Here is a 24,053-nt window from a genome sequence, read left to right on the forward strand (position 1 = left end):
TTTCTACATATATTCCACAAATGCATTGAATTACAGTGTATCTCCTTTTTCTTTATCAACTCTTTGTTGATGTGCATCTTTGTTTCCTACATAAAGTACTCACTGGATAAAGCTTGAAATATGTTGTATTGTGCAACAAAGCCCCTGAGACATTTTTAGGGAAGCTCCTAGATTAGTCTAATTCACTGCAGAGTGATGGAAAACAATCATATATCCAAGTGACCTTTCCCATTCAGAACATCCAGTATTCTTCTAAAAAGGGAACACTTACAATTCTACATACACTTACTGTGTGGTCAACTCTGTATGTTAAAAAGGGCCAGTAACCCTCAATAAAAACTACTGTTTATGGGATTATGAAAAGGTCAAAATTGCAGATTTTTGGCAATTCCATAAAATCCCGACTTATGTAAACGTAAATGTTGAGGCCAAAAATTCTTCGACATTGTAAAGTAAGATTTGAGTTTTGACAACCAAGCAATATTTTGTGCCGTTAGGCCAGAAGCCCTATGGCTGCTGTGAAACGGTGACAGCATGTCATGTAACAGGTAAACGGAGATGAAAAGTGCAAAGTTTCATTTTGTTCAAATGCAAATAAAACTTTCTGAGAGAAGCATCTCCATCAGGTGGCTCACTTGAAAATTTCTCCTGCTGCCCATCATCTTGAAAAGTCATTTTACTCCTCTTATCTTTACCCAAGGGGACTGAACCTAAGGCAAAGATTCAGGAGGGCTGGGAAAGCAGAACTTGCTAGGCTAAAGAATACATTTTATTATCCTGCCAGCAATGGACACCTCTTTGACTGCCAGTTCACCTAATTGATTGAATCAAAAAATCGCCAAACTTGCCAAACCAATCTTCTACTATCTTAATTCATAGTATCCTGTACTAAATAGTTGCAGTTTTCCAAAGCAGGTGCTAAGTACATGCAGAAACACACACAGTACCTTCTGTTGCCTCTTAAAACCCATTATGCTAACTCACCAAATATGTCAGAAGTTATTAAATGTTTCACTCGTGTTTTTAAATCTTCACTAATCAATTTTGCTATCTACTCTCCTACCAAGTATGATTGAGGTATGTCATTTCCTTACTGGTATTACACAGTTCTTTTAAAGGAATTCCTTTCTTCTCTTTATTTTTCAGGAAGCAGAACTTCTTTCATTGCAAAGAAACATAAACAGTATTTTAATGCTCTTTCAACATAAGCATTTTCTTTCTTACATAAGCAGGTAATACTTTTGTTACCTACCAGATCAATAATGAAACTAAATGACAAGAAAAAAGTATTTCAAAAAACGTGTAGAATTATGAGATTGGACTGGTTTTAACAAATGCAGGGGAAGGAAAAGATAGACTCCTTTTATAATTCATGTTTTCTATTTTGTTTCACTATATGCTGCATTTTCTGATTGAAATTGCCATCCTAATGACACAGTATTTGTGGTTTTCTGTAGTTGCTTTTTACATTGGAAATCAAAGTTTGATACACTGTGTGCTTATTTATACCCTTTCTGTTAGGGATTTGAATAAAATATCCTAAGCATTCCATTAATTGCTTTTTATGCACTTAAAGTGAGTGACATTATGCCTTCATTATCTCAAAAGCTGTCTGTGGACAAAATCCATGAAGCCTGCAGACTGTGATTTATACACATGAAAGCAGATTTCCCTCTATGAATTAGTGAATAAGTGAATAAGAAATTGTTCAGTGGCCTCTGATTCCTGACCCTTTTTCCCTCCATGGCCTTTTTTCTATTCCTAACCATTCATTAAGTAATTGTGTATTCTTGTAAAATGTAAAATCAATTTACATGCAATCAGGTATGGACACAAGCAATGCTTGTGCTCTCGATTTCAGGACTCACAGATAACCCTAACAGTCACAGGACTGTAGTTCACTCCATATTTTGTTAATAGTGTGGCTTTGCTATAAAATATGTTGCTGTTTGCTCTGGTACTTCAAGATTTTAAATGTTGCAACAAACTAAAGACAAAAAACACATTTGAATGGCTGGTGTCAAAAACCATCAGCAATACTTAACAAAAGTTCTTGTGCAGCTTCTGAAATGTAGCTTATTGCTGTAAATATGTACAAGTTACGTTAGCTTATTTCAAGAACACAAAATTTTTTTATTAAAAATGTCTACATATAAAAAGCTTACTTTGTACTGCATTTTAAAACATGCAAGATTTCAGGCGTATCTTTTTATAATCCTTTAAAATGTTTAGAATTCTGAATCTATCATTTGAGAGCATTTATTATAAAATTTACTACAAAGCTGTACCTCTTTATTTTGGAAGAAATTCTTTGTAGGATTATCCAACAATTGGGGGAAAAAGATACCAGCACTTTTCCAGGAGCTTGTTTCTGTATCACTTTGATTTTATTTTTTCATATTCTTTAAGAAATACACATTACAAACCTTTGAACAGTGTTTGTGTATTAGAGACAAAATGAAGAAATGAAGTCTTGTATTAAGAAATTATGACTAAACCTGACTTAATAGTGTCAATTTGTGAGATGTATTATGTCAAATTTCTTTTAAAATCTCCACTGTAAATATGAATATTAGAGTTGGCCTATTTGTCAGTCTCCTTATTTGAACACCTCCAACTTCCAAACTCATGCCTCCCCTCAGAAAGAATGTGTTAACAATAAAATAATGAACAGACTAAAGGTGTGAAGTTCATTTATCCATTAATTGGCGGTTAGAATAGCTTTGTAATGAAAGTCTAAATGGCAGCCTAGGAACAACCTCAACACGCATCTAACAAAATAACCGGGAAGCACCGTACTATAGCTCTGCATTAGACTGCCGAGCTCCTGTCTGAGGTATTCAGTATTAGCAACTATTTCCAGAATTGTGTTACACAAGGGGAAAGATCAGCTATGCAATTCTATTTAAATGAGGAAAGAAACACCTGTATCTGTAATATGTGTGAGATTTGTTACATGAAAGAAGCTTAAACAAGATAGGTGTTTAGCATCTAACATCTTTCTAAACAAAGGAAAACCAAGTGTTTATTAATTTAGCAGGCAGTTAATAGTAATCAAGCAAGGACAATGGGAGAAGGCTAGAGTAATGATTATCAAACAATCTGCACAGCCTCAGAAAACTACAATTTAGATGGTGAGACACTCAGTGATGATTACAAAGTGAGCGCAAAAATGCCCAGAGAGAACTGAGTAAAAGATTTTATCATGTGCTGGTATGTAAGAAGGCTCCTCTGGACATCTGGGAAAAAAGTTGTTTGTGAAATCAGTGTTAGCTGTTCTATTACGATCCAAGTTGTTTCACTTGAAAGCCCACTGCATCATTTAACTTGTTTTCTACTCTGAAAAAAGTTTGAATATAAGAATCACCCATATTCTGCTATTTCAGTAGTTTTTCTAAAGTATTTTAAAATAAATACTATATCTTATCTTATTGTCCTTATACATATTTCTACTCATTATGGGCATTAAGAAATTTACTACACTATTATCACAGCTAACAAAAATAATCATTCCTTGATATCATTCATGCTCAGTGCCTATTCACATTTTCCAGTTGCCTCCAAATGTCTCTGACAGCTGTTTTTTCTCTTTTTTAAAAAGAAGATCCAAATGCAGTCTACTTGTCGCATTTGGTATGTCTCTGAATTCACAGCAATGACTTCAAGGAACTACACCTCTTTATTCTCCTGCAAATGTCCATGAGCTTTCACGTGGGGACATCAGTGGGTCAACTTTATCAATGTAAACAACATTAAAATTTGCCTCATCCATATTTCGTGAGAATTAAATTTATCCATGAGTTCCAAGATTTTTCTTTTCCCCATTTTGTGCTTCACAATATTGAAGTTCAGCAAGATAAAAATGACCTTCCAAGTAAGCAGTGGAGTCAGATGCCCAACTTCAAAGCTGACATTTAGTCTTACTCTCAAACATCACCTTTTATACTACTATATAATTAAAATATATATCCAACCCAAAGCTTTTGTTCAACTTCAGCATACTCACTCTCAGTAACATCAATGAAAAAAAAATTATCAAGGAAACAAAATATAATTAAATTATAAAAAAGAAATGAAACCCCAAAATATTAAAAATATACCGAGAAACTTCTAATGACATGAGGCATCCTAAGAGTTAAATTATAAAAATGCTCAAAGGCGAACTCCTCTGTAACAAAGTGCACCAGCATACACTTTTTTAGCTGCAAGAATTTCAAGTGATTCCAGAACTTTCCCACCATGTTAATTATTATCTCCCATTAATTAATAAATAAATAAAACATAAGATACCTCTCAGAACCGCTAGCTCTTATCTGGATTAACTGGTACCGTATAAACAAAAGAAAGGCAGTAAGTTTTTCTGTTTGTTTTTTAATAGAAGCGCAGAATTTTGTGAAAAGAAAATTCAGATAGCTTGGTTTCTAATATATTTCAAGGACCTTGGTTCCTCGAAGAAATGACTGATTAACGCTGGGTAAGAATTACACAAGAGGTGCCTAGAATATCTTATACTGCCCAAAAATAAAGAAATGCTTCTTTTCAAGGGGAAAAAAATGAGAATCAAGACTTGTCATGTAGAGGTACAAGATCCCAACAATGAATGTAACTGTACTGTATCCCTAAAATGTACCAATAAACTCAATTAAAGCTGAAAAAAAATATTTTTTAAACACTACCCTCCCCAAAGGAAAAATCACTCCCACTGATAAAGTTGTGGTCAAAGGGATACATGAGTCAAGCAAAATAGCTCCAAATGGCCAAAGCTGAAATAATTTCAGTAACAAAGCAGAGATTATAATATAAAACATAAATATCTATGATTAAATAATAAAGACAAATCTGTGCAGAAGAAAAAAAATATTTTAAACACTACCCTCCCCAAAGGAAAAATCACTCCCACTGATAAAGTTGTGGTCAAAGGGATACATGAGTCAAGCAAAATAGCTCCAAATGGCCAAAGCTGAAATAATTTCAGTAACAAAGCAGAGATTATAATATAAAACATAAATATCTATGATTAAATAATAAAGACAAATCTGTGCAGAAGAATTCCAAATAATTTCTGCAGACACTCACTCCAACCTCACAGAGAAGCACAACTGTCCTTTAAGTATGTATGGGCTGAAAAGAGTAATTTCCTTCCAATAAGTACAGTGCAGAAAAGACAAAATAGAACCTTCACAAGGAAGAAATCTGATGAAAACCGCCTTGGCCAGGTGGCCAAGGCCATCAGGGCATCAGCCACATCAGTAATGTGCCCCTTGGCATGGGATGGCAAGTCACCTCATTTCTGCAGCCTTCTTCCCTCATACCCACAGTCCCAGTCCAACTGTGAAAGACAAAATCAGGTGAATCCCGATAATTATACAATATCTTACCTGCACTCCTCAAAACTATCAAAGGCCATCAAGAACAAACTCTAGGGAACTGGGACAACAGGGGAGCCTAAGGAAACATTGTAATTAAATGTAATTCAGTATCTAGGATGAAGTCCTGGAACAGAAAGACAGGTAAAAACACAGGGATTTTGAGTAAGCTGTGGAATTCAATTAATAATATTAGTATTAGTTCATTAATTACACCAAAACTATACCAATGCAAGTGCCTACAATAGGAAAAACTCAGCATGAGGAATATAGGAATTCTCTATACCAATCATCCCCAACCTTTTCCATGACCTGTTTATAATGGAAAACAATTTCTCCAGACAGTGGTGGGGAGCGGGGGTGACCCCAATGATTAGAAAGAGCAAAGCAGCAGCACACAACCTTGCTCTCTCATCATGTACACAGTTCACAGTAGATTCTGTGCTGCAGGAATCTAACAATGCTGCTGACCTGAGGGGGCAGAGCTCAGGCGGTAACGCGAGCATTGGGAGCACCTGTAAATACTAAGCTTTGCTCACTTCCTGTGCGTGGCTCAGCTCCTAGGAGACCACGTATGTGACGTTGGGTTTGCAGAACCATACTCTATACCATCTTCTCTAGCTTTCTGTAGATCTAAAGCTGTTTGGAAAAGAATAAGGTCCATTCACAGGGAGAAAAAGAAAAAAAAATGGAATGGAAGAAAGTAACTGCAACACAAGTATGTGAAAATAGTCTAGTAATCAGAAAAAAAAAGAAATCTCAAAACTCAACACTATGGCAACAAAGAACCCAACTTAAAAACAGGCAGCAGATACAAATTTTACTGAAATGTACAGACGACAAATAAGCACATTAAAAAATACTTATTAAGGAAATGATCATTAAAATCACACGGAGGTACCACTGCACACAGACTAGAATACCTGAAATCATAAAGACTGACCACACCAGATGATAGAGAGGTGGAGAACTCTCATCATTAATATAACAGGAATGAAATCGTAAAAATCACTCCAGAAAAGATAAACATTTACCCACTACGCAATGCAACCGTGTCACTCTATTCAAAGGAAAGCCTATGTCATTACAAAGATGTATACAGCAATGTTCACAGCATTCTCTTTGTAAAAGCCCAAACTGTGAAACAACCAACATATCAGCAGGTAAACTCACAAACTGTGGCAGAATGATACAACAGGATAGTTCTCAGCAAAATAATTAAAGAAGAATGAACTACTGATCTCAGCAATATGGACAAAACCTCAAACTGATGCTGAAATAAGATGTTTTTTCAAAAAGAATACAAATTATGCTCAGTGGTGGACCATGTGTTTAGCATCTACAGGCCTTGGGCTTAATTCCCAGCACTAAAGGAAAAAAAAAATACATTTACTGTATGATCCCATTTAAACTCTTGAAAAAAATGCAACCAGACTGTAGTGATAGGAAGCAGATCAATGCTTCCTGGGGGAAGGATGCAACCGAGCCAGAGAAAGATCTCAGGAGTTACCAGTGTTTACTATCTTGATTGTGGTAATACTTGCATGTATGTCAAAACTTATCAAATTGTACACTTTCAATAAATGCAGTAAGTACATGGTTTGTGGATCAGATTTCAATCAAGTCATTGAACACGCTAACAGAATACATGTAGTGAGAAGGGGGCTATTAAGAGCAAGATTTCTTTTCCTTATAAAAGGAATTCATGAAAGACTGCAATTCAGAAGAAATCTCCAGATCAATGCTACTCAAAAGTACTAGTCTGCAAACTGGTTTTAGCCCATAATGACATAAGGAACTCGCACAGGAAGATAAATCAACCACAATGAGCACACTGTTTACTTCAGCTGACAGTTTTCATAAATTTTCTCAATAAAGTAATATACTGCATTGATGAACATTTTGGCCTAGGCTTTTCTAATCATCAACCTACAACAAACATTTCATATACTGGCACTAGTGTAGAGACTCATTTTGAGTAGTACTGTTTAGAATACACTCAGATATCTATTAAAGTTCTCTAAGCCTATCCTCACTTGTATGGTGAGAATGGTAGTAACTCCCATAGACAGCTCTAAGAATCATATGATGCTTTAAGGAGACACAAAGCTTGCAGAGAGCAGGTACCAATTATTTATGCATTACTAACTACTGAGTTATGTGGAAAGTCATTTTAAAAAAGCAATACATGAAAAAAGGCATAGCACTTTTATTTGCTCAGAATGATTATTTTTAAAATTAGCTGAGGTTAGAAGTGGTTTATTTTCCAATGAATTTAACATTCAAGTGTTAAATATTAAGAATTTACAACCAAAATGGACCTGCAGAGTATTACCTGTATTTATAACAAGGTACATACTATAAAAAGACATCTATTCCTTTTATCAGAGTATAGTCTCCCAATCAGGCATGGAAATGCAAAAGTAATAATGTTCTTTTTCTGTGTTCTAGATTTTAGTTTCTACAATTTGTAAACTCAGAATTATTCAGATATTTAGAAGTATTTTTCTAGTTCATATCTGATACAGAGCTTTTCTCTAAGAAATTTTACATTTTATACTTTCTTTGAAATGAAAAAGATAAGGAATCTCCTGAGTTATATATATGTAGCTTATACATTCTTTTAAAAACTTATTTAAATATCACAAATTTACTATATAGCCATAATACATGTCCTTGCTATTCACATATATCTTTAAGCAATATTCAATACATTTGTGCTTTGTATGTTTAGAAATTAGCTTTAGCTTTCAATAAAACTATTTACAAAGATTTCTCAAATATTTAGTAAATGAGACAAAACAATCATTATGAAAATATAAACTGTTACTGCAGCTTTTTCACTTTCATTCTATGCATTTCCTTTCGACCATGTAATTTCCTGTTCTTCAGAGACACTAATACATTTTTATCTTTCTAATCTCAACACTGCTTCTTTCTCAGCGGGGTACAGCAGACAGTAACCTGTAGGGTTTCTGAACACAGCATTCACTCTGCGCATCAATCAATCGTAGCAGTGAAATCTGATAGTGTTGGTATTCATCATCTCCAGTTACTTCAACTGCAGGACCACCTTCAAACAGAAATGACAAGGAGTGCTATCAGGTTATACCAGAATGATGCTGATGCACACTAAATGAAAAGCTTTGAAGTCTCGGAAAAGGGGTACGGAGAACCACTAACAAGCAAGTACAATGCACACAGTGACAGATGGCACTTGTGGCCAACCTCTGTAGCTTACATCGTTCAGTATTTACACTATCTTACACCCAACTCACATATTTACCCCAATACTAAAGCAAGCCAGGCCTGAGTTACCAGTCTGGTTGGTGAGCATGCAGACCAACTGTCTTAGTTAATTTTCTCATTGCTGAGCCACAATAGCCAACACCCAAAGTTAAAGGGGTAAAGGTTTTTTTGGCTTACAGTTCGCAGAAGTCTCACTTCATAGTTGGCTGGCTTCGAGGCAGGATGGCACAGCAATAAGCAAATACCGAGAGAGGCAGGAACTGTCTTCTGTCTCTAATATCTTATTCAGGCTACTGGCCCCGAGGGCAGGTAGCACTCATACCCCTTAATCCTAGCATTGCACCATGCGCCAATCCCAGCATTACATTCATGGTCCCAGCAGAACTATGCCAAACCAATCAGTGGACTAACTTAGTAATCACACACTCTAGACCCAACCACCTCTGATGAAGCCCCACCTATAAGTGCATGAGGCTTCGGCAGGACATCTAGACACAAATCGTTAACACCAATCATCAAGAAATTAAAGTAAGAAGCTAGTATTGTCAAGGAATTAAAAAGGTAGGATCAAAAAGACTGATAGTGGCAATGGAGGTGGATAAGAGTAACTCAGAACTAATCACTGAGACCAGGTCACTTGAGAAAATGCTGAGCAAAAATGAGGGAATGTACATACACATCCTTCTTCCTATCAACAGTTTCTACTGCTTAAACATTATTTTTCCCACTTATTAAACACCAGGAGTCACTAGGATTACTTAGCCTTGCTCGGTAAAAATGAAGTTTTTAGACAGTCATTAATTCTACTTGTCTAAACTTGTTTTTGTCATAACTACAAGCAGTTTTTATCTCCCAAACTTAGAGGATTACAAAAGCAATTTTCTGACATTTGTTTACCTAAATAAGACACTCTGTTTTTTAGATCAGTAACTAGTTTTATCACAAAAAAATCTTTACCATCTATTAATATAATGGTGCCAAGGCAAAATTTTGTTTTTATTATTAGTGAGCACAGAAGCAAAACAAATCCAGCATTTAGAATAGCACTATTATTCTTTCAAAAATAACTACTTCATAAGTTATTCCCGATAGTAATTGAGCAAGTTGTGATTCATTTAATATCTTACACTAGAGATCAGACCATCTCAACAAAGTATTTTCTGTGCTGATAAAATATTAGGGAAAAAAGGAAACATTAAAAGTTGACTGTTAAGTTTGTCTTTTATTGCTCAAAGGGTAGCAATGAAAAGAAATACCTAAACAATATGATAAAATTAAAAGCAATACCTTATTAGCTGCTTCCAAGGAGTTTATGAGATTCTGCAGCTCTTCCTTAGTCATTTCAACAGAATATGGTTTTACTTCACCATTTTCTTTTACATCTAGATGAAGGCTTAAAAGTGGCATTTGTAAAGTAGTAATCTTGTCACTAGAAAGTGCAAGCTGTTTAAAATTAGGAAAATGGTAATTAATAAATAGTAAAAGGGACTATATTAAAACTGCATCAGAGTTTACTAATTGCATTTAAGTGGAAATAAAGTACTTCTATGTGCTATCAAATACCGAGAAAGGTGGAGGAATAAATTCACGTCAAAACACACATATCTGAAGGAAAGAAAAACAGGAGAAACTGATTAATAAAAAGAAGTAAATAAGAAAAAGGGTCAACCAGCCAGCAATATTGTGGCAGAAGCAAATATCCATATTTGTATTTGTCCAGAAAAAAAAGATGATATTCTTTCACACAGGAATGTAACCATTCTCTAGTTATAAAAACTTTGGGAAGTACAGATTGGGTCCAAAAATATAATTCTTAAAGAAAATTAAAACTATCAAGGAGAATAGTTTATATATCAAGATAAATGGACACTAAAAACATTAAACTCTCTGCAATTAAGATGTTTAATTCATCAGCTATTAATAAGTTATCAATAAATCATCTTCAATTAGAACCTCAAAACAAAAACCCTCAATATATCTACCTAATTTCCTAAATTTCCGCCTCTAGGCAGTGCGTATCTTAGAGGAACTGGAAGACTCAAATAAGGTATTTAGTACTAACACTTGCTGAAAGAGGCACCATATCATTGGAGATGGTAAAAGAAAACTTGATTTTCCTGGAATATGAGCCCAAAAACTCTACAATCTTTGTTTCAAGTACAACACTGAAAAAATCTTGTGCAATGTTTAAGGGACAGCTTCCCTAACAATCCTCAAAGGGCCTCCCCTCTAGTCAAATCCTCATTTGTTTCTACTCTCTCATCCAAAAGCAGAACTCATAATGTCTGAGATTTTAAAGAATAACTTTCTAGTTGTCTATTTTATGGATATTTCTCAATTTTTACAATAAGTAGTTTCTCAGCCTATGCTCAGCACCAATGAAGAGGAATGAGTTACCTCAAGGGATTAAAATCATTGTGAGACAATTACAGTTGCTGACTGCTTCCCTGGGCTGAATTCAAACACATGTTATGGCCAATGAAATGCCTTCATCTTTGTCCCAGCCTCTGGTGTCCCCGAGCACACACCCATGTGTGACTTTAGTCATCTTTCAACAATGATTATCATATTCCACTAGGTTTCAGCTTTTCCATGTACATGGTCTCACATGTTTCAAAGCAATTTCATTGAATGGGACTTTAAATTCCTCACCGCACTCTTCTGGATTACAATTTGTTTAAATATCTCCTTAAATTTGGCAGCCAGAACTAAAAAGATTGTTAAATTAAAAAGACTGAATAGTTGAACAGAATTTTTAGAGCTAAAATCAACATCAAGTAAGCTATATCTTGGTAAACCAAAACAACTAAACATTTCTTATACACACTATATTAGCACCTCTACTCTAGCTTTTATATTTATGAAAGCAGAAAATGCTTAAATGAAAATTCTCAACTTAGGTTATCACTTGATTACTTATCTTCATTTAGCCTGTCTGTGTAATAAATTATAAAATAATTTTAAACTTTGATTACATCATATATTTGATTATTTACACCTTTGGTGTTGCATACTCTCAAACTTGATAGTCGTAATAGTCACTAAAATGTTCAAGAATACCAAGCCAAGACCAGAACCACAGAGACCATTTTCTTAGCTAAAACAAATTCATTTATCTGTAACTAGATGGTCACTTATCGAGTTACAAACTCATCCAACTGTGTTATTTTCCCAACTTTTTCTCCACTTAATCCACAAAGACAACAGGAGGCACTTTAGCCAGGTTATTTTAAAATTAAAAAAAACAAAACAAAAAAACAGCTGATCAGATTCTTCTCATCTACTAGTCTAAACCTATTAAGGAATGGAAAGCTGATCTGATATTGTTCTTTATCAACTGTACTCATCATGACTCTCTTCTAAATGTTTTTAAACTGTTCCTTTAATATCACATTATAGATTCTCCTCCCAAAGGCAGAATCACATTTACCAATCCTGAAAAAGTAATAAAGTCTAAAATGCTCCAGCCAAAAATATAAATTGAATGTATCATGCTCCAACATTTATGATTCATTCTTAGGTCTTAGTAATTTATAAAACTAGTTAAATTTATCAATGCAATGTTACACATGGTTTGGGTACTTAAGTGTTCTTCAAACCCAAGTTAATGTAAAAGATGTAATTAAAATAATCTTTGCTATTTCTTTGGAACAACACATTTTCAAACAAAGAGAAATTTCTGATATTTATGTCATAAAAAGCATGTCTCTAGATCCAAAAAATTAGATAATAAAAAATATATACTCAAAATAAACAGACTCTCACCTTTAGCTGCCAGTCAAAATCCTGTAGCTGTGCAGAGGAAATGTCAACTATTTCTCCTAACAGAACCTGCTTGATTTCATCTTTTCTACTTTTCAAGCATTTCATGACAGATTCTTGATGAGATGAACTCAACTGATTCAACTGTTGAAGAGTCTATGAAAACAAAAATAAATCATGACAAACTAAATGAAAGGGCCATTCTGCTTAGGATGTATAGTTTCATTTTCTTTTCACATGCATCTTTAAATTATAATCAAAATATTTCCATAACTATGAAAGAATAAAATGAGAATGAGTAACCAGCACACAATTTTTAGCAAATTCCTGCAAAAGAGAAAGTAAAGTAAAGCAGCTGACTGATAATGCAGCCTAGAAGTGAATACAAATGGACAGCACAGAAACTGATTTAAAGGTTTTGAAGGTTTGTTAATAGATCAAACAACACAGTTCTTCCTCAAGACAAGGAATATTACAAGAAAGAGGAAAAGAGGGCAACAGAGCCATTCAAAAGAAAAGATTAACAATCACAAATTTGGATGTACCCATTAGCACAGCTTCGAAATATATAAAGCAGCCAAATCTGGCAGTTCTAAAGACAAATACACCCATAATTAGGGATGTTAACACAACTGAGAAGCTGTCAGAAAAAGTCAAAAATAGCAAATGCAGAAAAAATGAAAAACACTATTTAACCTAACATAAAGAATACTATCTATACCCAACTGTAGAGTAAATAGGATTTTTAAATATGTACATGGAAGATTCACCAAAATGTAAAATAAGCTCAACCACGCAGTATACCACAACAGACTGAAAAATAACAGTGTTTGTATTTTTGACTACTGTGCAAATAGATAAAAACTTATGATAAAAGCTAATAAAAACAGCAACTCAATACTAAAGAAATAAAATCAATGTCATATAAACCCTTCAGAGAACAACAACAGCAACAAAAAAAAAACTTCCCAAATTTGTTCTATGAGCCCAGAATAAAATATAGTATCTTGGCAAAGTCATTACAGGAAAGAAAAATCAGTATCAGTCAGGTGCAAAAGTCCTAAATAAAATATTGGTATATCAAATCAAGAGATAAAACATCATGACCAAGTGGGATTTAGTCTGCCAATGCAAGCTAGTTAAACATTAAAAAATAATCACATTATCAAAATAAAGGAGAAAGAAATTCTGGGAAACTTTCTGATCAAATTCAATACTCATTCTTCATAAAAATTATCAGCAAAGTTGGAAATGTAAGACACTCCTTTAACCTGATATTTTTGAAATCATAAGCTAACACACTAAACAGTAAAATAATGAAACTTTTTCCCCTAAGGTCCAGAGTGAATTTAAATCCACTATCATGTTTTGTTTTGTTTTGTTTTCCCAACATTGCCCAAAAGGGTGTCAGCCAGTGGAATAAAGTAGGAAAAAGAAAAAAAAGGTATTAAATTGGGTATGGTGGCTCATGCCTATAATCCCAGCACTCTAGAGGCTGAGGCAGGAGGATCACTGTGAGTTCCAGACCACCCTGGGCTACACAGTGAGTTCCAGGTCAGTCACAACTATATAGTAAGACCCTGTCTCAAAACACCAAAAAGCGGGGGGGATTAAAATGAAAAAAAGTGCATTCAAATCCTTTCACTAAAAAAGCTACAAGTCATTAGATCCAATAAAAAAACCGAGATGTTGTTGAACACATGGTAAATATACAAAAATCAAATACATTTCTACATATTAGCAATGAACAATTGGAAACAAAATTAAAGACCATCAAAACCATGACACCTTACATATAAATCTACTCAAATACTGTAACTTCAATTTAAACTACAAAACAACAGAGAAAGCAAAGCTAATCTAAATAATAGGAGCGCTACCTATCTACCCACTTCCATAGACTGGGAGGCTAAAAATTGTTAAGATGTCATTTCTCAAGTGCAATCTGAATAAAAATACCAATGGGTTTTTTTCCTTCTTTTTTTTCCCGCTAAAACTGATAAGCAAATTCTAAAATGTGTATAAAGATATAAAGGACTGAGAATAGCTAAGGCAATCTTGAATAAACTTGAAGTTGAAGGTCTTTTATTACCAGATGCTAAGACTTAATTTAGTGAAGCACTAGCTCTACAGTAATCAAAACAGTGCAGATAACAGGCAAATAAATGTAGACACAGACTAATGGGCTACAATAAAGATCCAAGATAAACACCCCCACACACGACAATCGAATTTATATCAAAGGACGCACAATAACCTTGTGGGGCAAGGATGATCATTTCAATAAATGCTGCTGGGTCAAATGAACACACGTGGACAAATATGAGCTTGGCCTCTACGTCACCCATAGATATTAACTCAAAATGGACCAATAACATAAATGGAGAACTAAAACAAGCTTCCCTGAGAAAACATACAAGGGTATCTTCAAGTCTTTGGTACAAATATTTCTTAAGTAGGATATTAACAGCACTAACCAGTAAAAGAAATATTGAGAAACTGGACTTCATTAAAACTCAGAACTTTCATTCACAACAGCACATCATTAAGAGAGTAAAAAGGCCAGCCTTATTTTAAAATACATTATGTCCAACAAAGAATTTATATCTAGAGCATCACCCAAATCAACATGATAAGATATACAGAACTGCCTTCAAAAAAATAAAGTGAGCAAACTATATAAATACTCCTGTGAACTTTGGCAAAGACACAAAAACAATGCAATTAAAGTGGATTTCACATTATCCTGCAGTTTCACCCAGATGTTTACCCTAGAAAAGCTGGCCCAGATGTGTACAAGGAGATATGCACAAATATGGATATGGGTATTGAAGTCATTTCTAAACAAACACATAAACCTGAAACACCTGAAGTTGGTAAAAGGTTAACTGTTTTATCATTGTAAGGGGAGTATGGGTATTGATTATATAACTTCTTTTTTTCCTGTATGTTTTAACTGTTTCACAAAAAAGTAAAAGCCAAAAACAAACAGGGAAAAACCCCACAAATTTCACAGGTTTGTTATTTACTTAAAATGATGCGGTTATATTGTTATATAATATATACAACACTTACTGATGATGACCCTTGTATTATACAGAGCTCTAAAGATCACCTTTAAAAATCTGCACATTATTTATTATTGGGTATAGAAATGTGGAGTGAAGTTACCTCTTCATCAGATAAGTTTTTACCAACTACACTTTTAAAAAACTTGGTAACATCTTCTAGAATATGCATCCATTCTGTTGAATTCCAAATATTGTGATAATCCTGGTACAGAGGATAAGCTCGACCACAAATGCCATCGATTATTTTGTGAAGAAGCTGGAGAGGAAAAGGAAATAAATGTACTTATAAATAAAATTTACCTCACTTGCAGTGAACAAATGTTGCTGAGAAGTTCCTGTTATCCACAAGAGCAGCTGAGACAGAAATGTTACTAGTTTTAAAACTTATTTAAAAATTAACATTCCATGAAAATGCCAGCCTTTAAATTATTATACCTACATTAAGAAGCAAAAATAATTTTAAGGATATACTTCTATTTTTCTAACATTCCTGAAAAGAAGTTGGTGTCTAGATGTCCCCACAAAGCCTCAAGGAGTCGGTCATAGGTGGGGCTTTTCAGAGGTTGCTGAACCTAGAGTGTGTGATACTGGGATTAAGTATGTGATGCTGGGATCAAGGGTGTGTGATTAGTAAATCAGTCCACTGATTAGCTTGCCCTAGTTCTGGGAGTGGATAATAGGAAGGCCTCCACTGGGGGGGGGGTGTGCTACAGGAGGGTACCCTGGATATACCCTGGATAGAGTATAAGGGACAGAAAGAGAGTTGCTGTGGTCGCTTGCTGCTTGTTAATTCACTATTGGCTGCCTTTTGCCTGTGCTGCCTTGCCAAGGACTGCTTCTCCTCTGTGATGCCCCCATGCCATGCCATGCTCTCTTGGAGCCAGATGACTACAAACTGAAACCTCTACAAACTGTGAGCCAAATAACCTTTTCCTCCTTAACTAACTTTGGGTGTCAGGTATTTTGTCTCAGCCATGAGAAAAGTAACTAAGACAGATAAGTACAAAAGTGGCGAGTCTTTCAAGTCTTTCTCCCAGTATCATATTCCACTCCGTTTTAAGCAATAACACCCTATAACAACACCACATACTTTAGAACAGAGATAAGCAGCTGGTGACTTCTAATTCCACACAATGCCTGATGTGTAATGAAAGAGAATTTTTATGTACAATAAATCAACTAACACAATCAATTTAAAACTCCATCTTCTCTAGAGCTATTCCATCTTATCCCTGACTGCTTCCATGATAAAGTAAAACTGAGAATTCAAACTGAAAAATAAAAGTGTTACTTTTTTGGATTGTTTTTAATCCATGAATATGTAATGATACTTTATTGCATTTATTAAATAAAGTAATTGTGGGCTTTTTGTTTTGTTCTTTTGTGGTACTGGAAATTGAACACAGCGCCTCATACATACTAGACAAGGACTGGGTAGGGACCCAGTCCTTAAATAATGTGATAGAAATACAAAGAAAAAATAACTGTAAAGCTACTACCATTTATTGACTCCTAACTAGGTACCATGCACTATTGCTACTAACCGGAAGTAAATATTATGATCATTCCTATTTTACAGTCAAGGCAACGTTAAGGTACTACCATAATGGATCTTTATTCTGTCAGAAAAAGGCAACGTTAATAAATAAATGCAATTTAGAATGTTGTTATAAGAGAGGTTTATAGCAGTCGCAAAAGGAGCAGAGAGAGGAAGCAAGAAAAAAGCTGTATTAAGAGCAGTAAGTAGTTGTGTAGGCAAACAGGAGAGAGGAAGGGCACTTCCAGTCACAAACAGGTTGAGAGGATAATAATTACACTGCTTTCGGGATAGCTGGAATTTGGAAGGTAGGGGAGACTGAGTGTCAACAAGGCTAGAGAAGTGGGCAAAGGCCATAAGGGCCCTTGTACACAATTCTAAAGAACCTACAGTTTAATCTGCACTCAAGGTCCAATAGGAAGCAACCTACTCACATGTACCACTATCTTTTCATAAATTTGCCAACAGATTTAAAGACATAAAGAGAGGAAGGAAGAGAAGGAGACTAAAGGCCCTGTCTTCAATTTACAGGGTAGAGATTATGGCACAATTATTGAGAACACTCAAGGTGTAAAAGATACGTAATAAAGAAGGGCCAGGATAAAATCCAGAATCTCAGGTCCTGTGAGTATGTGAACGTGGTGGTATCACCAAATGAAAAAGAGGCTGTGGAAGGAGACGCTATATAGGGATAGAAGCACTCAATCCCAGGACACAATGAGTTCCAGGAACCCCTGGCAGAGCCTGACACTCTGGGCAGAGTTGGCTGGACCCAGAGATTTAGGAGTCATCAATGTCTGTGGAAGTAAAGGTGAGGGGTCTTATCTAATGTGGATAGAAAGAAAGCAGGAGAGTGGAGGCCAGGAGAACTCAGGTGCACAACTTCTGAGCCTATGGTGGTCAACTCTGGGCAAGTTACTCAAACCCTCTGTGACATGTTTCCTCAATGGTAAAGTCAGACAGAAGGGTTAAAATGCATTTTCTTGGTCTCAGCAGGGTGTAAGTTAACTCCCTACAGTAAGTGGGATCAGGGAAAGAAGGCAGAAATTGGGACTCACCAAAGATGCCACAGGCTGGATCTGGTTCACCACTCACCTCCCCCACCAGAACACTACACTTAAGGTTGACCTCAGCGACAGCTAGGCTGAACGTATGAATGGGACTGCTTTCCTGGGGTCCTCTCATGCCAGGTTCCTTCACAAACATCACCTCTTGTGGCCATTCCAACTGAAGTCCCTCCTCCAGTTACTGGGCTCCCTCGTCGCCCTCAAGGGGGCCGGCTCAGCTCCACTGTTGTCACCAGTGTCCCCAGCTTGCAGGACCGTGAGTGCTTAACGAATGAAACGTTTTCTGGGCGAGTGCAAGCTCCATTCCAGGGTGTTAACCCTTCAAGGTCTCCGCGGCGACTCTCCCGCCTGACTGGGGCAAGAGTCCCGGGCCAGAGGGCGTACGGGTCGCCCCCATCCCGGGGCCCGTAGGCTCGCGTTCGCACACCCGCCAGCAAGGCCCCTCGAGCTGAGACTCCAGCGTGGGTACCTAAGAAGCACTACGAGCTCCGCATGCCGGTGGGAGCTAGAGAGGTCACCCGAAACCCCGCTTCTTCCCTCCCTTCCTGGACGAACCCTCGAGGGAGCCAGGGAAGCACCCCGCTCGTCGAGCAGCCTGCACCCCTCACCTGCAAGCCCCGCTCCTGGGGCAGCTTCTGCAGCCTCCACAACGGTGTCCCCTCTTCCGGATCCATCCCTGTGCTTTCCCAGGGTCAGGGTCATGTGACACCGCTCTGCCCCGCCCCGGCGCAGCGGATCGCCCACGTGATACTCGGACGCGCGGCGGGCGGGGTGGTGGCTGCCACCGGGTCCGTGTGCGCTTGCGCGAGCATCTCTTCCTAGCTGGCTAGGGTGTTGCTTACATCTCGTGGAGTTGTGAAACTGGAGGCAGATTTCCAAATCTCTCCAGGCAGATTGCACTTTGTTCGGAGTTCTATTGAATTTTGTCTCACTCTTTAGAAAACCGACTAATGAGGGTAGCCATTGTCCCAGATTTTTGATACGTGTCTCCACTGTGGGCACAGTTCTTTATACAGATCCTCCTCGGAAGGTCTGGCACCCCCATTTGCAGTCAAAAACCGTGATCCGAGGGATCACCAGTGTTGTCAGTTGGAGCACATACAGCAAGCCCATTTAAATGTCAAATTCCAGATAAACAGCGAATAATTTTTTAAGTATGCCCCAAATATTGCATGCCATACACTTAAGTTATTCCTTGTTTAAATGAAATCCAAATTTAACTGGGTGCTCTGTATTTTCTCTGGCTACCCAAAAGATCACGAACTGAAGCTAAGTAAGAGGTACATCCTCAAATTAAAATCAGACACCTAGAACCATACACTTCCTCTAAGGCTAAGTATAAACCCTAAACATCCTTTCTGTTATTTCATTATTACAGCTGCTACCTTAAGTGCTAGAATGCAGTGATAATAATACAACTTTATCTTGAAGAAGCACACAAAAGATAATAGAAACAAGAATTGCATCTAATTTATAAAGTTCGAAAAAGTTATGCTAAGGGGTGAATTGGAAAGAAAGAAGAAAATAATAATTATTTTTACTGGTTATACAGAGAAGTACTATTTGTAGCATCCTTGCAGGTTTATCTCAAATTCCTTTTCTCTGCTGTTTCTCCAAATGTTGGAAATGAAAGTAATTTTTAAAAATTTTCATAACAGTCTCTCTCTCTCTCTCTCTCTCTCTCTCTCCACACACACACACATACATACACACACACACACACACACACACACACACACACACCTCACTTTCAAGGTTTTAACACTGCTAGAAATGTGCCAATCTCATTGTCCTGGCTGAAATGTAATTGTTTTAAGACACTTTGTGAATAGGAGGTCCCCAAGTAATAGTTAAATAAGTGTTTGGAAAACTACTTCACCGAGTCCATTGATATGTCTTTTGAGTTTTGAGAAAAAATTAAATTGCATACAGTGTAATAATTAAGACAAAATATTTACCAAGAATCTACTATACACAAAACACTTCATTTATTTTTTCCAACTAATCTTCATGTAGCAGATAATATCCCCCTTTTAAAGCTAAGATTACAAGCTTGATAAAGTAATATGTACCCTGCCTGAGGTCACGTGGGTAGTAGTTGCTAGGTCGTTGGTCTGAGTACAGAATAGTGGTCTCAATCTGTACAGCTGACTGTCCTTGTTGAGGAAAGGAAGACATGGTGGCATAAGATGACATCCCTAGGGCCACAACACAAAACAAAACAAAAAAAATACATAATAAGGTAAAATGACACACCGATCAGGGCATAAGGAGTGGCACAACAGTTCTCTTTCAAACAACTCTTAAGTACCAAGGATAAATTTGTTTTTCTTTAAAATATGGATGTAACAAAATTTTACTTTGAACAAACATAGTTTGTAAATTCATAAATTGAAAGAGATAGCAAGAGTGCATAACATGCTTAACATTAGCCTTTTGATCAGTAAGAGCATGTCCCTATTGCTTAATCTGAGAGATTATTTATATGTATCTGTGTGTAGGTATATCTGCCTCTTCTAGTACTATCTTTCTTAGGTATATTCTGCTCTCCCTCTGCCAAAACTCATTTGTAGAAATGGTTTAAATTGTACTCAGTTCTTCAAATTATTATCTACATAATAATGGATAAGCTAGTTCATCTCTTGCATCTCCGGTTCCTCATCTGCCATTACTTATAAGAATTACTTATAGAGTTGTTGTAAATTCATATATGTAAAGTTTGTAAAATGAAATCTGGATTGGCACGTGGAAAGTGTTATTAGATTCCCTTTTGTGTGGCTTGCATTCTTCTCCTGTTATGTGGCCTGGGATGTGGTTTTCCAGAAAGCATGTGTGTTCTTATTTACCCTCCTAGGTAGAGTGTTGGACAGTCTCTGCTTTGAGAATGTAATCTGCCTCTCATATCCACCTGGCCTGTTGTGGTCTCTATAGACCACACCCATCATTGATCACAGTTGCGAAATAGGTAATACAACCTCAATTAACTTCAGTGTGTGTGTGTTTGCTGAGCTGAAACTGGAATTCAGACTTGCTGCTTAGGGTAGTATTGATTTGGTGCTTTTTTCTGAGGATTTTTCACTGGTTGTTGTTGCTAGGTAGAAAGAGCAGTTTTGTGCATCATACATTGGAAGATACATTCATTCACTGGTTTGCATTCATAAATGCTTATGCTCTAGAATACAGATACACTCTGGAAGACATATTGGGTGAGGGGAGAGATAGCAGTGGAATAAATTTGAAGTATATTCCACACCAAGTTTCATCTAGATGTTGAAGTTGATATGACCCAGTTTCCCCCCTAGACTATAGAATCCCAGGGGCTTTGATGATACATAGTGGCAGTGAGAAACAGGGACTAATGGTCCAGATAGCAAATGTGTTTTGGAACTAAAATCTATGAAACTTGATGGTAAATTGCATGCTTGTGGGAGAGAAAGAGGTGTAAAAGTGAAATGCAGATGGTCAAAATATTGTAAACCATGTGTGTCCCATGCCAGCCCATGGTTTTAGGCCCTCAGATGAAGACAGAGTGAGGAGCTATAGCTTCTATGTCAGTGAAAGACTTTTGGAGTAGTGGTGTGGTGGTCAAGCACACAGGCTCTGGTTATCCAGACCTGGGTTCTAATTATATCCCTGCCATTTACTAGCCATATGAGTTTAGGAAACTCATATGTCTACTAGAGATAGGGATGAAGTTTTGAACTTCAAATAAAATAATGCATGTGCAGTGTTTAGAAAAGCCCCCAACAAGTAACTCTCTCATGGTGAAGATTTACTATTCCATTTAGCAGCACAGTAGTAGTACATATTACTTGGTGCACAAGTGGTGCTGAGTGTGACTAGACCCTGGGGACAAAGTGGGACACATTTATGGCATAAACACCATATGCCATAGTTTCAAAACAGACATGAGCACCCAACAAGTGAGTCTTATGAGGGCACTCAATAAAGAAAGCAGGGAAGACAGGGAGTTTGGCCATCTTGGGAACTCCCATTAAGTAACTGACTTGGCCAGCAGAAAGATGGAGCAAAGTGCCCCAATCATATGGACCCGATCTGAGGATGCTGCTAATTTGAGAATCAGGCAGAAACTTCTAGTTGTCCCCAATATCTGTGTTCTCTATTATGATTCTAACTGTGTCTCCTCCATCCCCAAATTCACTGTTGAAAACTTAGTCTCCAGCACCTTAGAATAGGACCTTATTTTGAAATAGGGTCTTTAAAAGCCTATAGAAGTTAAAGTGAAGCCATGTGGGTGAGCTGTGATTAGATATGACTGGTATTCTTACAAAAAGAGAGAATATCATGTATACATGTATATATACATGTATATATATGTATGTATGCATATATACATATATGTATATATATGATTATTTGAAAAAAACTTAGGGATAGGTATCATCTATTAGTTAAGGAAAGAGGCCTGGAGCACATATTCTTTCACAACCCTCACAAGAAACAAACTGCTGATACTTTGGTTTTTGATATCTCCCCTCCACAGCAAGCTGTGAGACAATGCATTCTTGGTCTTTAGGTTCTTTAGTTTTTGCAACTTTGTTATGACAACTCTTATCAAGCCAATGCACTCCTTTCTCCACAGAAGTAAGATTTTTCTTGATTGGCACAAGTTTTCCAGAAGGAAAACTCGCTATATTTCTAAGCTTCCCTTGAATTTGGGCTGGCCAGTGTCCAAGTGCTAGCTAATATGACCAATGAGGAAGTATTATGTAGCACTCAGGAATCTTTTATTTAAGGAAGAAACCAAGTGGACTGTTTGCATTTCTTATTCTTTTTTTCTGCCCCCATTCGGCTTTATGGACCCCAAATGGTATCATTTTGGACCAGAATGTCATGGGCCAAGTAGAGACGGGCAATAGGTTGGAGTCAAGGTGCCCAGCATTGCTGAGCTTGTGCCTGACACCATTTCATCCCAGAACTATTTACATGGACATATGTGTAACATCTGATGCACATTTTGATTTAAGCTTGTTTTATGATGAGCTTCCTGTTCGTATCATTCAGCCAATCCTAACTAACGAAGACGTTATAGTTACTGTGGCTTAATCTGTATCCACAAAATTGTAGGCTTATCACCTGGGTAATACTTCTAATCTCAGGGGCAAAGACTCTAACACCAAGTTTGTAAAATATGAGTTAAAATTTGAAAAATGTGCATTCCCCCATCCCATAGTTGGAAATATGTATTAGTAAAGGTATTCTGGAGACTTAAGATTGCATATGTCTTCAAAATGTATATATTCTTTGACACAGAAATTCCAGGTCTGTAAATATGTGGTAAAAAAGCAATTCATCTCTCAGACTATTCATTTATGCATTGTTTATAATCCTAAATAGTAAAAAAACAATGTCTTAAAATTATGAAAAAAATTAAATAAAGCTACAAGAAAATGATTGTGCAGAAGAATATCTAATAGGTTGCAAACTTGCTTACAGTAAGTACTGGCAGAGTGAGGTTTCAAATCTCTTTATACCATATGACAGACACATGGTTTATGTTTCATAAGTGTGTACACTGTACAAATTCTGGGTAAAAGGTATATACAAATTTTTAACAATGGCTATCTTTCATTCCAGGGTTGGCAGATGCTTTTAGTCCTCTTAGTTTCTCTATATTTTTTTTCATTCAAAGTGTTATCTAAAAATGTCCAATCTTTTATGGCAACTCCAATGCATTATGGCTATCCTGGTTCACTTTACCTTTTGCTTCCAAACTAGCCATGTACTACCTAATTTCACCCATTGCTCTAGCATATTGCTAAATACAATAAAAAATACTTAGTTACACTCATAATAGTCTGTTTTCCACTCATTGCCTAGATATTCAGCTTTGTCTATATTGGCATCTCATTTTCCACATGGTCTTAGGCATTATGTAACATGCATCCCTAGCTTTCCAGCTTGTTACCAACTGCTATGCTCACATCAGCTTTTAGATTACACTGTAGAAGCCCTGGATCCTTGTACCAATTTGTGTATT

General features: G+C 36.5%; 1 protein-coding gene across 2 annotated transcripts; it reads right to left on the bottom strand.

Annotated features, from left to right (window-relative positions):
* Positions 1-8,353: 8,353 nt before the first annotated feature.
* On the bottom strand, positions 8,354-18,771 carry Commd8 (COMM domain containing 8). 2 transcript variants are annotated; one of them, XM_010640192.3, is made up of 5 exons: positions 18,661-18,770; positions 15,549-15,704; positions 12,381-12,533; positions 9,903-10,058; positions 8,354-8,439 (listed from the first exon to the last, which is right to left on the bottom strand). In XM_010640192.3, the coding sequence occupies exons 1-5, from the start codon at positions 18,724-18,726 to the stop codon at positions 8,419-8,421; spliced, it is 552 nt and encodes a 183-aa protein (XP_010638494.1). In that variant the 5' UTR covers positions 18,727-18,770; the 3' UTR covers positions 8,354-8,418. The 2 variants fall into 2 exon arrangements, with proteins under 2 accessions (XP_010638494.1, XP_033614805.1); XM_033758914.1 differs by lacking the exon at positions 15,549-15,704 and having other exon boundaries at positions 18,661-18,771.
* Positions 18,772-24,053: the final 5,282 nt, after the last annotated feature.

This window comes from Fukomys damarensis, unplaced genomic scaffold, assembly GCF_012274545.1.
Source record: "Fukomys damarensis isolate Sample0158 unplaced genomic scaffold, DMR_v1.0_HiC HiC_scaffold_35, whole genome shotgun sequence".
In the NCBI taxonomy this organism is placed as follows: Eukaryota; Metazoa; Chordata; class Mammalia; order Rodentia; family Bathyergidae; genus Fukomys; species Fukomys damarensis.

Excerpts from the sequence above, each read along its gene's own strand:
- Commd8 (XM_010640192.3), bottom strand. The coding sequence starts at position 18,726 with ATGGATCCGGAAGAGGGGACACCGTTGTGGAGGCTGCAGAAGCTGCCC. Across the intron at positions 15,705-18,660 it reads CCCAGGAGCGGGGCTTGCAG|CTTCTTCACAAAATAATCGA; the intron begins GTGAGGGGTGCA and ends TTTCCTCTCCAG. Across the intron at positions 12,534-15,548 it reads AAAACTTATCTGATGAAGAG|ACTCTTCAACAGTTGAATCA; the intron begins GTAACTTCACTC and ends TTGTTTTCATAG.